General features: G+C 43.0%; 4 protein-coding genes across 4 annotated transcripts; 1 reads left to right on the plus strand and 3 right to left on the minus strand.

Moving 5' to 3' along the window:
* Positions 1-833: 833 nt before the first annotated feature.
* Positions 834-1,889, minus strand: B0H65DRAFT_443223 (uncharacterized protein; the record flags this gene model as incomplete). Its single annotated transcript, XM_062825624.1, has 1 exon — positions 834-1,889. One exon carries the CDS (start codon positions 1,887-1,889, stop codon positions 834-836), a length of 1,056 nt encoding a protein of 351 aa, XP_062680174.1.
* A 1,021-nt stretch (positions 1,890-2,910) lies between these two features.
* B0H65DRAFT_443224 (uncharacterized protein) lies at positions 2,911-4,065 on the minus strand (the record flags this gene model as incomplete). Its single annotated transcript, XM_062825625.1, has 1 exon — positions 2,911-4,065. One exon carries the CDS (start codon positions 4,063-4,065, stop codon positions 2,911-2,913), a length of 1,155 nt encoding a protein of 384 aa, XP_062680175.1.
* Positions 4,066-12,464: 8,399 nt separating this feature from the next.
* Positions 12,465-13,532, minus strand: B0H65DRAFT_549599 (uncharacterized protein; the record flags this gene model as incomplete). The annotated part of the gene is made up of 1 exon (XM_062829670.1): positions 12,465-13,532. One exon carries the CDS (start codon positions 13,530-13,532, stop codon positions 12,465-12,467), a length of 1,068 nt encoding a protein of 355 aa, XP_062680176.1.
* A 1,408-nt stretch (positions 13,533-14,940) lies between these two features.
* Positions 14,941-16,035, plus strand: B0H65DRAFT_443225 (uncharacterized protein; the record flags this gene model as incomplete). Its single annotated transcript, XM_062825626.1, has 1 exon — positions 14,941-16,035. One exon carries the CDS (start codon positions 14,941-14,943, stop codon positions 16,033-16,035), a length of 1,095 nt encoding a protein of 364 aa, XP_062680177.1.
* Between the last annotated feature and the right edge of the window lie 1,086 nt (positions 16,036-17,121).

The following is a 17,121-nucleotide window of genomic DNA, read 5'->3' on the forward strand; positions in this document are numbered from 1 at the left end:
TGCGACACTCGCAGAGATCGTTGCTCTTCATGCGCGTTCCTCCGCCCACCTCATTAGTCGTCACCTCCAGTCGCCCCCGACAACCAGACTGTTGACCAGTTCGAGAAGAGGGAAAGGAGTACCACCAGCCCCAGCCCCTTGACCAACTAATACCCCTCAATTACCTCGCGGGGGCACTTGAAAGAGGTAGGGAGGTAGGGAAGCTTGCGTGGGGAAAGTTTCATTTAAGTCGCGAACGAGGTAGTGCAGGGCAGACTGCCGTGATGGCAGATCTATTCCCGATTGCTGGGGTGGTCAGCAAGCGTTGTAGTGGGACTGTGAGGTTACGAAGTTTCAAGATAGAGGTAGGGAAGGATAGGAAGTGAACGGAGGTTCATGTTACGCCATGTCTCCGCCAGGTCAGATATCTCCTCCTTCAAACTCAAGGTTGTAAACAGCGGGAACTAGAGGTACCGAGTCGCGTACGGGGTCAACGGATGTAAGGAGATTGAGTTCGAGCATGTTTGGAAGTGTCTGTAATATCTAGATGATAGAACTAAGGTACCTACGGATGGTGTAGAAAATTGGGCGGGGTGTTTACGACCAGGCGGCACCGCGGTAAACGCCATGTTCTATAACTGGATGTATCTAAATAGGTGGGCCGTTCTACCGATGTGGCCGTGTTGTGTGAAGGCATCACGAGTTGCGAATGAAGAGGAGGTTCGCTTGATGGTCGAGTATTGAGTTGCAAGCTTTACTGTAAACACAAATTTGGGTACAAATAAATTTGTAGATCCTCGCAACAATATCATAGCCTGTTCCCTCGCAAAGTCCCCCTTCCACTCCTCATACTCTTACTTGTGATCCAGACGCGCCTTCCTAACGTCGTCTACGAGCGTTGTAAGACCCAACAACTTCTCCACTTCTTTGTTCACCACATCCTTTAGTTCATCCAATCCTAGATCTTTTAACTCCTCCTTCCACTTCTGACATGCTTGTGTCTTCTCGTGGCGTCTGTGGTCGAAGCCATGTTGGATTGTGGTCTTTGCTTGTTCGCGCGGGTCATCTTCTGGTTTGCGGATTGGCTTCTTTTGGGGACATGGAGGGGTTGTGCTTCTCTGCCACGGAGTTACACCCGTTGCATCCGCTGGCCTGGTTGAATCCGTTTCGGTCGTTGTGTTTATTTTTGCTGTTGCCAGTATAGCTGACAGCGCCAGTGAAGCTCTGGCCCTGGTGATGGTATCGTCGAAATTGCCACCAGAATTGGAGGTAGGGGTAGAGGAAGTGTTTTCCACCTCCACAGTAGAAGTAGCCATGGCGGGCGGCTGCTTCTGTTTTGTTGTCGTGTTCTCCCCCTCCTTCTCTGCTGATGCCTTGTTTTCTGCTTCCCCGGCAGACTTAAAAGGCTCGCCCTTTAGCGAAGAATCCTCAGCTTCTTCCTCCGCGGTCCTAAAAGGTATGCCGAGATAGCCACGTGGGCGTTCAAACCCTCCAGGAGTAGAATAACCAGGCGACCATGGCTGATAAGGCACCTGATATTGACCCCATGGCTCAGTGTACGGGTTAAATGGTCGTCTGGGAAGGTCTTTGAGAGCCATGGCTGGAGCTACATGGCCGCTGTTGTCTCTGACGAACTCGTAGTTATATTCGGGCCCCTTTCTTATCCCTCTCGGGGTAAAAAAACCACGCTTGGTAGCTTGCGTACGTTTAGTAGAAGATGTTTCAATCAACGCAGGGTCCCATCCCACAGGACAGCGGTAGGTAGAGGCTGCCGATGAGCTCCCGTCGCCGGACCCGGGTTCGCTGCTAAACAGGTCGGGATCGACAGGACTGTCAGGAAGAACCCGCATTGGGCATTCCATCTGCCTGGCTCCGTCAGCGATGGCTGTGGTAGGGTACCCGTACGTCATGTTATCGTTCGGATTGGGATGTGATCGGTCGTCTTTCGGACTGGAGATAAAAGTCTCGAAGAAGAAAGTTTGGGAGAAGAAAGTTTGATTAGTGCTCGCGGTTTTAACTGAAAGACCAAAAATTAAGGCGGAAAATGACGTGCTTGATGCTTCTCGAAATTCCTGTATGCCCGATGCTGGATTGATTACCTACATGCAATGCGTCCGAGAAGTGCCATACAGCACATTTATCGCCGACCACTGCAACATCAAGTTCCTGCAAGCCCGTCAACACGGTGCATATATGTCCTAGAAAACCGGTATCTATAGCGCACGGGGGACACTGGGACTTGCGAAAATCCGGAAGGAAGTCGGTTAGGCTCGGTTGAACTCGACGGGCCTGGGCTCCAGACCGGGAAACATGTTGCGCCTTCCCACTTGTCTCCCACTTTTCCTCACAGACAGAACATAAAAGGCCTGGTGGCATGACGTTAGAGTCTGAATTATCAAGGGTGGCTCAGGTCGAGCTAGTCCCGGGTTTTCTTTTGCGCGTCTCTGAGTCTACCGAGGACAGATGTACGAGTGTCCGAGTAGGCGGCTTTGGGTTGGGTAGAGGGTGGGTGGGCGACGACTGGAATGGGGTACACAAGGCAGGTTTCTGACTTGTAAATTGTTTCCCTGGATTCTTCCCAAGAACTTCGGTTGTTCGTTTGGTCACTAATCAATTACCATGTCGTTGAACGCCCGATAACCGTTGCACTACTTGTTCTTCTCTGGAGAGGGAAGGGCCGAAGGGGTTTGTTCAGGTTCACGATCCTCGGTACTTCATAAGATCGAAAGAAAGTTATTAGACTAACAGAGACCCTGCAGACTTGACCGACACCATGTTAAGAACTTATCTCAGTCGTTTTTGCGTAGACGTACCGTGCAATTCCGTGTGCTCTATGCCCGCAGTTGTCATTCGTTGTGTTAGTGGAGGTAAATACCTTATCATCATATTTCACTGCCGCCTGTCTTCTCTATATCACTTCGGTTTCAAGTATTACCAAACAACTGAAGTACATGTAGCCAGCCTCCTGACATATGAGGCTCTAGAATGCTGAATATTACGACTTTCCGACTCCTCTCCCATCTCCCGTCTATGATACTCATCCCTCATCTTATACCAAGCATACATATCCCGATTATACTCCTCCTCAACCTTCAACAAAGCCTCCGTTCTCTTTTTCTCTATATTCGAAAGCCTGATTGTATGGTCGTTCTTCTCGGTCAGCATTCTATAATATAGTGCTTCCCATTCATGACGCATTTTCAGAGTTTCCAATTTGTAAATCCTTCGTTTCGCTGCCTCAGGGTCCCATTCCTCCTCGTCATCTTCCTCGTCATCGTCCTCATCATCCTCCTCGTCATCTGACTCGCTTTCTTCCCCGTCCTCCTCCTCCTCCTCCTCCTTCCTCCACTCCTTCTCTATTGCTCTCCGCTCCTGTAGCTTGTTCGTCATATCCTCCAGCTGCCTCTTCAGCTCGTTCAACCTCCTGTCATCCCACCAATGTCGTCGAACTTCGCTCCTCATTAAACCGCACTCCTTGTCGATTTGTGCCTTCTTTTTGTCGTATATCTGTTTGATCTTATCTCGCTGGGCGTTGAGCTGCTGCAGCGTGAGTTCGTATTCTTCCTCTTGCAACTTCCAGCTACCCTCCTGCTCCTCGTCGCTCAGGGGCTGCGAAGAAGTAGTATCGAGCGGCTCGCTCTCATGTTTTGGTGCGTTCGTTGCGCTTGTTGTGCTGGCTGCTTCTTGTGCCATCGATGAGCTGTTGCGGATGGTCGTAGTGCCGGTGGCAGTAACGCCAGCCATTGTATTCGAATTGTTCACAGACAGTTGCCCCCGGTTATGCCCTTTGGTCGACGGCCGACGAGAAACGATGGTGTGTATGGCGTGCATGGCGTCGGCAGCAAAGTCTTCCTCTGGAAAGAAGAGAGGGACACGCCATGTTATCGGTGCTCGTCCTGGGTGGGGTCCTCGCACTGATACTCGCCTTGGAAGATACTTTGAAACGTCCAGGTGGAAGGCAGGCAACAGCCGTTTGGCGAATCCCTCGATGGCGTTGATTACGTTTCTGACGGCTTCGCTTCGTTTTGAGGAAGGCTCCGTCGGGCAGGCGTGATGAGAGAAACTTCCGTTACCGCTTCGGTCCATGGTGGGCAGTGTTGACGGGATGGTTGTGGTGATTGATGGTTGTGGTGCTTGATGGGTGTGTTGTGTTGGTTTACTGTTATGGTTGTCTTGGCTGTGTTAATGGTAATTGAAAGTGATGAAGGGTGGAAGATTCGAGGGTGAGAAGAAGAGATGTCGTCAAGGCTTTAAATACCGGTAAGTTGGGAGTTGGATCAGAATCAAGGACAAATCCAGAATTGCATGGCAAATTCCCAGATTTCCTTGCTCTAGGTGCATGTCCTTCATGTCCATATGTGCATCGCGTCTGCAGAAGCGCCCTCACCACAACGGTCAACTCCAAAAAGGAACCAGTGATGAAACGGTTATCGGGTGGGCAAGACCAGCATAACCGATTGTTTCCAAAAGGTTCCTGATTGTGATTCTGGAGGAGAACCCAGGTTAAAAGGTAAATTTACAAGTGCGATATCCGTATTTTAATCCCAGTCCAGTCGTCGCCCACCGCACAGCCGACATCGCCAACTGCAGCATCCAGGTCCTCGTCCAGCATGCCATCTCCAAAAGATGCGTGGTCCTGCATACACCCAAGTGCTAGCATAGCGAGCGGAACTACTTTGATGCGGCGCCTCTCCGTCTTTGTTTTGGCGCTGAACTACACTCCGGCCCTGCTTGTCCCCCACCGCTCTCTCGAAACACTCGAGTCTTGCGTGCCGAATTCGACCCGCGGCCATGGCCACTTCCAAAAATGCAAATGGTTCAAGAAAACAGCGGATCGTCCAAACTACGGCACGCAACGCAGATGGTGGAGACCACTTGTACTCTCCATCCTGCCGTCGCCGGCGCCGACCAGTTTCCCGCGCGAACAACCCGAACAATGTGCGGCATCGCGGATTGCGAAATGAAAAGCACACCTGGTTGATGATTGCTTTGCGAATTGAGAATGGTCCAATCCATTCCAACTTATTGTACGGGCATCGATCATTGTAGAGACTACAGTGGGTGGCATCAAAAAACGCACAACTGGTTATTTCCCCGCAAAACTCGTACTTTTCAAGTCTCGAAATTACAACACCACCCATCTTCCAGTAATCTATGAATTTCAGCGTTAGGATTATTTTACTCTTTTAAAGGAACGTGTTTTTCCGATTATTCTTTCCTCCCAAAATGCCTGAGGAAGAAGGTAATAAAGTAAGTACTTAAGGGAGAGCTCGATTGTCCATCTACTATAAGCCCCTATAAGCCCGCTATAACCGATTTGCTAACTTTACCTTCGGATAAACACCACTCTTTCACTACCACTAATAACTAAAATTACTCAAGAGTCCCTTTGACATTAAAAGGTATTAAAAACACTAACCTCAAGGAAATGCATTTGGTTTAGGATATAGTAAAGTGGTCAAATCGAGGAGTGACGAAGGTGATTTTTTGATGTAGTTTGCGGGGAAATTTCCAAGTTGTGCGTTTATTTGTGGTACTCACTGTACCTCTAGAAAGATTGAGGTGGATGCGGTCCTTTATTCCTGGTTAGGCTGTGGATATACTCCCCTCCCATCCGTCCGGAGGTATAGCTGAGAACACTGGGAACTATCGCTATATACATCCATTTGAGTTACGATAGAAGCTTGAAGGTAGGTAGAAAATGAATTCGCTGTTGATAGTCTTCTTCTCTTGTGCCCAGCCGGCCAGCCGTGCCAGCCGTGCCGCCTGCTGTGATATTACTGGTAATAATCGATATGGGTTCAACGTGGCTTAATTGTATATATGTGTGTAAGACTGGCTCTGCAGACTTAAAGCTCTAGTATCTGGATAAATTCCGTATATCCTAGCCCAATTAGGCACGTGCACGCCCAGTGGATCCCCTAGCCTCTAACACACCCCCTTAGATTTGGTATACAAGCTACGCTAGATCTACTTAAAAAATGCCTTAAAATGCCTTGAAATCCTCCTAAAACTAGCTAGAAATAATATTATCCCCAAATTACTTCCTTATTATAGTAACTTTCAAATTATTATTCGTAAAAATCTTGCCCTACTATATTTACCGTTATACTTACCGATTCGTTGCCCGAATCCTCCTCTATAAAATCCTCTATACCCTTCGGGCGGCCTGTAATAATATTTCCGATATTAAATTCTCGGAATTAAATTTATAATTATTATAACTCTACGAATCCTAACTATTTTATAGATTTTAAATATACTATAGGAAGGAAGCTTTTAATAAAACTATTTACAATCTATTCTTTAAGACGTACGTAAATTATATTTATAAATTTCCTTTCTTATATTTACTTTATTTAATATTTATATATATCGACGTATTTAAATTTGAGAAAGTCTTTTCGCACCGTCGTGAACGTCTTTAGGCACCGTCGACCCACCCTCCCCCCACCCTTCCCGCCTACGTCCTACCCTTCCTACTTTCCTGTCCAATAAAAATCGGTGAATTTAAAGCGCGGACTATATTGTCTCTACCTTGCACTGATCCCCTTCGTACCGCGCCTGCCAAGCTCCTAGATTTGTGATTAATTGAGTGCAATTGAGTAAAATATACGACCGTACCACTAACTACCCTACAGATACCTTATAAAATACCCTATAAAATAATCGCTATAAAAGTGCACATTTGGGCGGACACTACAATCTAATATTATACTATAAAATAATATAATGCCTAGATTTCTAGGCGAAATCTATAAAAGAATACCACGCTAAAGCGAAGATAGTCCGCGCTTTGGATACACCGATTTTTATTGGTCGGGAAAGCGGGAAAGGTGGGGAGAGAGCGGGAGAGGGTGGGTCGACGGTGCCTGAAGACTTTTACGACGGTGCGATAAAGACTTTCTCTTAAATTTAATTACCAGCCGAACACCATCCTTTATAATAAATTATATCGTCTATTCATTATTCTAATTTATAGGTATAACCTTTTAATCTTCGAACCTTAGGGTAAGTTCGTTAAAGAGACAGCGAATGTAAATAGCCTCTTTAATTCTTTAATTAAAGGATACTAATTTAATTTCTATAGATAAAATTGTAATTATATTTTAATTATTAGTTCGCTAATCAATTATAGCGCTTAAAAATTTAAATATAAACGCTTTTGAATTGTTTTAATTAAAAGTATTATTTATAAATAAAGATTTAATTATAACGTAAAAATCCTAATAATTTTTACTATTTAATTAAAGAGCGTAATTTTAAATTGTAAAAAGGTAAAATAATATTTTGTCTATAACTCTATAATATACTAAAGTAGAATTTAAATTAAATCGAATAGATTTAGAGACCGGGAAAATTACGTTTAGTCGTGATATAATAACAATATAGAAAATTAAACCGATTTTGACTTAATATACGTAAATTTCGTACGGGGCTACATTATTTTGATAAAATAGGAATTCCTCTCTAACTATAAACGTAGAATATAATCTTTTAATACGTTTAACCTTTTTTACGATTTTTTAAATATAATTGTACTATAATAACTAAATTAATCTCTTCTTTCGGTTTCGAATAATTTCGATGCCCAAAAACTATTTTAATAGTTCTCTACTTATTAATTAATATTTTCTCTCTATAGTAACTACTACCCCCTTAGTTATAGTAATTTCTTTATTTCTATATTTTTAAATAATAATAATATCGTTAATATAAAAGAAAAAGAATACGTTATTTCTAATTAGGATACTAAACTCTATAGAGAAAGGATTTATACTTATAGTTACGAAAATTTTAATAAATTCCTATTACTAAAGGAAAGGAAATTTCTATCAATTCTATAACGTACGTAATAATTAAAATACTTAACATTTCTTAATATATTTAGGGGGAACTTTTATAAATATTATTTTATTAAATATGATATTAATAAACGTATTCTTTACGTTGTATTAAACTAAATTAAAGTTGAAGTAGGCAGCTATAATTATTAGGATATAGAACGACCTAATTATTAAAATCGTTATGTATACTTTACGTACGCTATCTTTAAACTGTTAATCCCTATATATAATTAAGTACGCCTTATATTTAAAGAACTAACCGTTTTTATTAAATTTATAGGTATATACTTATATTAAACCGAATATCTCCTTATTTCCCGCTTCTTCGATACTAATTTACCTTTAAAATTTCTTATCCTTATATTTATTTAAATATTCCTTTTCTATAACTTTGAAGAATTCTTCAAAAGGATAAAAATTGAAATTATTCTAGTATTTTGGAAGAGGTAAAAAGTTAGTTCGATAAAGGGTCTTTAATATACCCTTTACTCTATAGCGGTTAATAATTTCCTTTATTATTTTTAATTTAAAATTATAGCCGGGATTAATATCAATACCCCTCTTTCTTATTTATTCTAAGAAAGTTTAATCTACAACCTTATTTCTCTAAAGGCCTATAGGTTGATTACCCTTTATAAATAAGAACAACGAAGCCTAATAAAGGTATTAATTTATAATTCACTATAATTCTTTATTAGAACGAAAAAGGTTAATTATTAAAAACGCGGCTAGGCTATTAGGAGGCGTAAGAAAATAGCCCTTTTCTTTATCCTTCGAATTTAAAATTGTATTCTAAAAATTTAACGGCGATTATTCGGGCGGTAATAGTAAGGGTTCTAAAAACCCTTACGGTATTTCTAAACTTAATAATTATATTTTTAATATTCATAGGACCTCTAAAAATCCAAATTATATTTATATTTCCAGAAACTCTAATTCCTCTTCTTCCTTTAATATATTCTTAATTTCGGTAGGAAAATTTTAAAGAATAGGGCTAGGAATTCCGTTATTTACAGCGGGTACGGCCTCGATCTATAAGATATTTATTTATACGATATTTATTTAATAAAAATCTTTTAATTATATAATCAATTCTTTAAGGGAGATATTAAGAATATTATAGATTCTTTAACGTTATTATTAAGGAAGACTTCGTCTTTATCAAATATACCGTTTCGTATAATAATAATAAAATTAGTATAAGGATTCTAAATCCTATAAATATTCATTAATTAATATCCAACCAAATAATTAACCTAAATACAATCCTTAAACTTTATTAATTTATTCTATTCTTTTATAATTTTTATTATAAGAGTAAAAGCCTCATAATTATATATTTTAAGGTACATAATAATAAAGGAAGGATTTAATAGAAGAATATTACCGTTGTTAAATTAATAATATATTTTAAATCGGTCTTAGGGAGACTTTTATTAGTATTCCGCTTTAGGAGTTAGGTTATATAAATATACAATTACTCTAATAATTTCTATCTATAATTCGTAAGGAAGATTTATATTTAGTTATATTACTATACCCTTAATTTTAATTATACCTCTTAAACGCTCTACGCTGCTATTTTAAATCTACGCACAAAGCGCTAAAGGTTCAATAGTAATTTCCTTAGTCATAAATTAAATAATAATTCTTTTATTATTCATTATTTCATTATTATATTCGATTACCCGAAATATAATTTCATACTGAATTTATAACCCTATATAAAGGGATTCTACATACGCGATAATGAATTTGGCTTCTCTATTACTTAAATAATATATTTAAACGAATTTAAATTATTAGTTTATAATTACTATTAAATTTAAATACTTCTAGCACCCTACTTTTATTTTCTTATGAAAGAAGAAATCGACGGCTAATTATAACTTAAGCCCCTCTAAATAATTACAAACTTCTCTATACATTTAACGCTTTAATTTAACCTTAACATATAGTTCGCAATATATTATATCTAATCCCTTAAATTGTACGTTATATTCTTATTCCGTTAATTTAATTAAAATTTGGAATTTTAGGTAATTAAATCAAATATATTAATTAAAGAGCTTACCTTTTTAAGGCTTCTATTTAATATAATTTATATATTATATAAAAAAGAAGATTCGTTAGCGTTATTTTGGAAAGGGATACATTCTAAAATACATTATTCATATTTAGAAAGGATATAATAAATAAAGAAGTCCGTAAGGCGGGAGCGTAAGTAATTATTCTCATAATTTTAATAGATTCATTTATTTTCGAATTATTTTAAAAAAAAGAAATTATAAACTATACCCAGTATTAGAACGACGTTAAGGAATGAAAACTCTTTATTTCTATTATCGTCCTAAATTATAATTATAATAATATTATACTCCTTTATAAGAATCCATTTAATTCCTACCTATATATAATTACTAATATTTAAAGGGGTAAAATCTCTAAGGCGATTAATTTTATTAAAAATGTATATTATTATACCTAAATCGAAGATTATACAATCTCTCAATAGGTATATAACGCTATATTTCGCTATAAATACTAAGAAATTATTCTTACTTACCTGGCGACTATAGAATTAATTATTTTAATCCTTATTATCCTATTATATTTATAAACGGTTAACGGCTTCTTTAAATATTTTATCCTTCTTTAAATTAGTAAGTACACGCTTCTTAATTATAATATTTTCAATCTAACTTTTATAAATCAATTATAATTTAGCGTAGTAATATTTATTTAAATTATAGGCCGACTATTTATAAAATTTATATAAGGATTAATATAATCGTTTATTCGTTAGTTAGTAAAGACGAAGAAGAAGTATATTTATTCTTATTAATATTCTTCTTAAATTTACCGTTTTTACTTATACCCTCTCTCCGTCCCTTTACCTCCGAGTTAAAATTTTATTTATCGCTAGGAATATCCTCTTTAATAGACTTATTATTTAACGTAGCTACGAACGTAGTACTTTTAAATAGGGGGGCACGACCCTTTCCCTAGGTAGTATTCGTTATTATTACTTTGCGAAAATCTTTAACTATAGTATAGAAAAAGATTTTGAAATTAAAATTTCTGTGGATTTCTTTATTATAATAGAATTAATAATTATTTACCTAAACGGTATAAAAATTTAACCTTATAATTATATAGAATTCTAAGAATTAAAAATTTAATTTGTTTATTCTAATAATTCCTCTAATAATATAGAGGGCTATAGCCGCCTCCTATTAAAAGGTCTAATTATATTAATTATAATTAGCTCTATTAAAGGGCTTAGAATATTAATAAATCTAACCCGGGCGAATTTCTTTACTTTACAGTCGTTAAAAGCGGTAGATTTATTAAAATTATTATACTATTCGTATAGATTAATACGTTTAATAAAATTAATTTCCTAAGAATTATTTCTAATAGTTTTAAATATTTAACGATTTAATATAATCTTCTTAATACTTAAGTTGGAAAAGGTGTTAATCTCTATATACTAATCTAATTTTTTAATTATATAATTATAATAATTATATTTATAATAGAAGCTATATAGTTTAGCAGTAATAAAGAGGGTAACCTCCTTATCCTTCTTAGCTTCTTTAATTTTTCTAACGGGAACTTCCTTTTAGTAATTGGCGATATTGGATTCTACTGGTTCGGTTGGTTAGGGAACGCGGTTATTCGGGTCGATATACTTCTAAAAATCTAAAATTTAGGCTATAGAAATAAAGGCATCTTCCTAGGCCGGTTAATCCTTAGGGCCGTTGAGGGTAACGCTATTAATTTTAATTATAGATATTATTACCAATCATTTAGTCGGTTATTATTATTAGTGATAACTTTAATAGTTGAATTAATAAGACTCTTAATTGTAATATTATTGGTAATAATCGATATAAGTTCAACGTGGCTTAATTGTGTATGTGTGTGTGTAAGACTGGCTCTGTAGATTTGAAGCTCTGGTATCTGGATAAATCCCGCATATCCCAGCCCAACTGGGCACGTGCACGCCCAGTGGATCCCCTGGCCTCTGACACCTGCCTGCTGGGCTGGGCCCACTTCCCACCACCACCTCTCTCCCTTAGCTAGCTTTTCCCCGCGTTCGTCTGTAGCCTCGTCTTCTCTCCGAATACATCAACAACTTCCACTCGCCTTCTGTCCCACACTATCGTGACAGTTCAAGATCTTCTCTTATACTAGAGGTACCTATCCAATTCCCCTTCTGTATTCCCTTTTGATACCTCCAGTCGTTTCCCACCCTGCTCCTTCCTCGCCCTCACCATCCCACCTCCCACGGCGGTACATCTCTAGAGGTACTCCAAGTCCCCCACCTCATCTCAGTCACTCTTCATTGGGCAGAGGGCAAAGCCAAGGAAGGCGTCTGCCCTCCTTGAGATAACCCCCGCTGACATATCTCCTCGCATACCTCCATCCACCTCCTTCTCACATCCTCTTGGACCGTCACGATAGTACCTAGGAACAAGAAGGCGAGAGAGAACTTGTAGTATTCGGAAGGAAAACAAGGCTACGAACGAGCGCGGGGGAAAGCTACCTAGCTAAAGGTGGTGCTGGAGAGTGGGCCCAGCCCGGCAGGCAGGCGGCTGGCCGGCTGGGCACAAGACATCCTCATTCGTCATTCTAACCCTCACCTCTCCCACAGTCCTCGCAACCTCCTCTAAACCCCTCCCCCTCCCTTCTGCTCGACTCCTCCATCCACCTCCTAAACCTCTCCTCGTTCCTCCTACTAGCGTCCTTCAACTCCCTCCCCATCCCCCTCGGCCGCTCCTCGGATTCCTCCACCTCTGCCCCCCTCAGCCTCGCCTCAAACTCCCCCACCTCCCTCCGTCTCCTCTCCCTCTCCCGTTCCAAATACCTCTCCCTCTCCTCCCTCTGCCTCCTACCCATCTCCTCCAACCTTCTAGCCTCCTCCCTCCGTCTAACCATCTCCTGCACCACCCTCTCCAACCTAACCCTCCTCTCCTCCACCTCCACCCGTTCCAACTGCCTCCCCCTCTCCTCCCTCTCCTCCCTCTCCCTCCTAACCACCTCCTCCCACCTCCTCATCTCCTCCCTCTGTCTTTGTCTACCCATCTCCTCCTCCCTCTCCCTCCACACCCCCTCCGCATACGCCCTCACCATCTCTACCAGCCTTGGATGGTCAATATTTACCAAATCCCACAACTTCCACTCTGCCTCGCGCAAAAGGCGCCGTTCGTCCCAAGTGAATTGGGCTACGAGCCACTGGCGGTCGTCCTCCGACATGGTATGGTACCGGGAGATGATGTGGTTCAGTTGATCCCATGTGGTGTCGTGGATTTGAGCGGCGCGGAGGAAGGAGAGGCGGGCCTGTTCTACGGCGTAGAGGTGGTAGATCCAAGTGGACTGGAGGCGGAGGAATTGGGGGGAGTGGGGGTGGTGGTGGTGGTGGTAATGTTGATCCGGGTGGTGCTGGTCCGGGTGGTACTGGTCCGGGTGCTGGTGGTGGCAATGTTGATACTGGTGGTGCTGGTGGTCCTGGTGTGGAATCTGGGCTGGGGCTGGTGCTTGGTTCTGGCTCTCCTGCACATGCTGGTGCTGGTCTGGGATTGAGGTCGTTGTTGCAGGGCTGGAGCTCGAGTGGGAGTTTGAGCTGCCAGCTGTGACCGCCACTGAGGAGTCGGTGGAGGAGGAGTACCTCCTCTCAACTTCAGACGTAACGTTGGGCATCTTGGTAGAGTTTTCTTCGATCCGTTGGGGGATATGTTGTTCGTGGAGAATGTGAATGACCTGCTCGTGGAGATTGGAGTTCAGTTTGTGATGTTGACACTTGAGAGTTTTTAGTTCAAGACAAGATTGGTGTGTGTTTGTTGGAGGATTTATCGGTCGTGGAGATGAGAGATGTGTATTTGATGATGACACTTTGTCCGGCAAGAAAAGAAATGGGAAGGATGGAATGGGGAGAGTCCCGACACTTTATACTCTTTTCCCAAGGATAATTTCCTGTTCGCCGCCGTGTATATTCGATGCCTGATTCGCCATCAAACGTAGTCCTCGGACATCCAGATATGAGATGCAGTAGAAGAGTGGCCACAAACGATATGACCGGCAGCTTAAACTATCCGGGCTTGGGTGGTGCATGAATATCTCGGACTTATATGTTCTTCGCATTGGATATATGCGCTGTGTTTGAGCCTCATAGATATTCCACCACCTACATATCAGATATCCATTAGCCCAGTCACCAAATTCCCCTTCATGCCTTGCATGTGCATAGCTGCTGGACAAAGAAATTCGATGCCCCGAGTTTCTTCGGGTTTGGGGGCTCCAAAGCCACGCTCAGGGGGGAAAGATTACCTGGACGGCCTGGCAGGATGTGTGAAGAATAAATGCAACGCATATGGTGGCCGTTGTTCCTGTGAGCATTGAGGTTTTTTTTTTTTTTTTTTTTTTCAGACAACCCAGCTTGTCGGGCAAGGAGCACACACATATATGCACGCAGCAACTTACCACTGCCCTCCGCCCGATAACAGATCCAAGCATTACCGGCCATGATCATGATCATGAGTCTGAGACGATGCCGTGCTTTTGCGCCGAAGGACACAGTCCGAGGCTTGCGTTGGGACTTGGGGGATGTCCAAGGAGTTTGTTCGTGACGGCGTGTCCCGGCGTCGAAACTTGAATCTCCGACCTGAACTCCTGAAAGCCCCCGAGTCCGACATGTTCCTTGTCAGGAAACTTCAACAACATCTGCCCGAATCGGATACAACACATTCTTGAATCCGTCTGCCTCTTTGCTGCCCGTTGAGTGCATGTTCCGTAGTCGGGTGCATCTTCTGTAGCTCGGACTTCCCACACAACATTGGAAGTATGCATCATATTTCGACGAGTACAGCCCGACGACAAAGTCATACACAAGCATTACCTTCGAAAAAGAATTCCTGGAAACCTGTAGTCTGAGTGAGATATATCAACCGGGCACCCCCCTCACGTAAAACTTCCCATCTCATCACCATCAACCCCAACTCCAACACAACACGACAAATTTGCTACTCAGTCAATTCAAAACAGTCCCGTCACACTCTTCTTCTCCTACTATTCACACAGAATCTTCCATCCAGAAAGGAAAACCGCCACAATGCCCCCCTCAGAGACCTCCTCAGAGTCCATCCCCTACCGCGCCTCTCTCTTCCTCAATCTCTCCGGCCCCAGCGCCGTCTACCTGGCCATTTACCCAGGTCACTCACACGCCCGAGTAGTCTCGGCATTCGAAGAGCACCATCTCACCCGGGGTCACCATGCCGCCTTCACGACCGTCACTCGCGGCACCACAACCAAAACCAACTCCACCACCACCAGCACCTCGTCCACAACGACCGCCATCCGTTACCCTCCATACCGGTCCACCCGCTTTCCGCAGCGGTCCGACCGTTCCTCTAAATCATACCGAAGGTCCTCCCGGCCTATCTTCCCTAACCCCGCCCCAGACTACGAACTGGACCCCGACGCTAGCTACTTCAGCGACCCGTCTCACCCCTCAGCACTCATCGTCCCAGATACGGATGGGATCGCCGAGAGGGTCCTCCATGATAAACATAGACGGCTTTATAACGATACCGTCCACTGCCTTCTTGGGTCGGAGACAGCCATCCCTGACTTCTACCACCGCGCACAGTTTGCGGTATTTAAGATGAGCGTCGATGAGCGTTTATTGGACGAGGACGTGCTTGCCGCGGTCCAAAGGTTTGGTGAGGGTGTCGGGCTTCCTTGCCCTATTGCTGCCGATTTTTGCGAGGGGTTTTTGGGCACTCTAACCAATGGGAAGGCGGATATTTTGGACTGGACCCTTTTTGAATGGAGTGAGTCGGAGACTGATCCGTCGCTCTTAAGTGGGAACTGGGATGTTTCCGTTGTTAATCGCATTGCGCAGGGGCCGCGGACGGAATCCCAGAGAGACGTATATGTGGTCGCGGAGATCGAAAAGTTTCTAGATCGTCATTACGATATCTTCGGAAATGATTCAGACCCTCAGATGACCTGGGCCAATGTGCCCGACGAGGAGACGAGGAACGCGGCGCTGGAGGTATTTAGGAGTTTGGGAAGCAGGGAAGATGTATGGGAGCAGTGGGAGGGGAGTCAGAATGTGAAGGGGTTCATGGATGTTTGGGGGTGGGTTCTCGAGACACGGAATCGTCTCGGTCCTTGCTGGCAAGGTGCTGTTGTTTATAGGTAGTTTGGGCGAAGTGAAGGCGCGGTCAGAGCTTTGTTCTCCCGGATGCCCTGAGAATGGTGTTTGTTTTTAGAAACGGTGTTGTTGGTTTCAGGGCTGTGATGTTGTACCTGCTCTCCTGTCAAGCTAGACGCGCTTGCGATCAGGTTGGTGTTTCGAAGACTAGCACAAGGGTACATTGTGGCGGACCGGAAGCCGCATTGTGATTCCTTTGGAACAACTCAGATAGCGACTGTGATAATTAGGAGAACGAAGTATCAGCCTCTGTGCTTGTTCTTTTGTCGTGTTCGTGTGTCTGTGTCTCTGTCTTATCCAGCCTGCCGGACTCGACCATGGAGGTTCTTCCTAGCTTGTCCACCTTTCGACCGTGGGAATGCCCTGTGTCGGAAGGCTCTTGTTCTATGCGGCGAGGTGCTAGCCTGGCAGAGTGGCTGTGTCGTTCGTCGTATCTCGGTTTCCGGTCGGTGAAATCTAGGGATGGTCTCTGTCGCGAGCTGTCTGTTGGACATGTATTCGGATGATCGGATCGCGTTGTGTTGGGTGCGGCTGTCTTAGTGGATGGGGCAGGGGATTCCATGTGAGGTGGCGACGGCCGGGGAGCTGCAACTGCTGGTAGGTATCTTGCACCGTGGCTCTAAATGTAGCAGCGACGGTGGAAATGAAGCATGTGCTATTCTTCCAGGTTGTGTTTGCGTGTGTGTGTGTGTGTGCTCCGTCTTCACGTCCTCGTGCGAGCCTGTTTGACCCCGACGACTACTCCCCCTATTGTTCTCTCGATCAAGAAGCTGTGGGTGCCGGGATGCTCTTGTTTTGTGCGGCGGTTGGCAAGTGTGTTCTTTGTTCGTTCGGTATTCTGCGATGTCCGCCACTCCGTCATCGTTGTCCCGGCCCTGTCCTCTAGGAAGGAGGAGTTTTTGCGAGGACACCCCAAGGCAAGTGTCGATGTGGGCAAGTTCTTTCGTCTCAGTCTGCGCTTGGCCATCTTCGAGATGTTGATATTTTTCGGTAGGCTGGGTCGTGAGGACGTGAGGGAAGACTGACGACGGACCTTGGGGGACGGTTGCCTCGGTCGGTGAGCTTGTCCCGTTG

The sequence above is a fragment of the Neurospora tetraspora genome (assembly GCF_033439725.1).
Source record: "Neurospora tetraspora strain CBS 560.94 chromosome Unknown B0H65scaffold_5, whole genome shotgun sequence".
Classification (NCBI taxonomy): Eukaryota; Fungi; Ascomycota; class Sordariomycetes; order Sordariales; family Sordariaceae; genus Neurospora; species Neurospora tetraspora.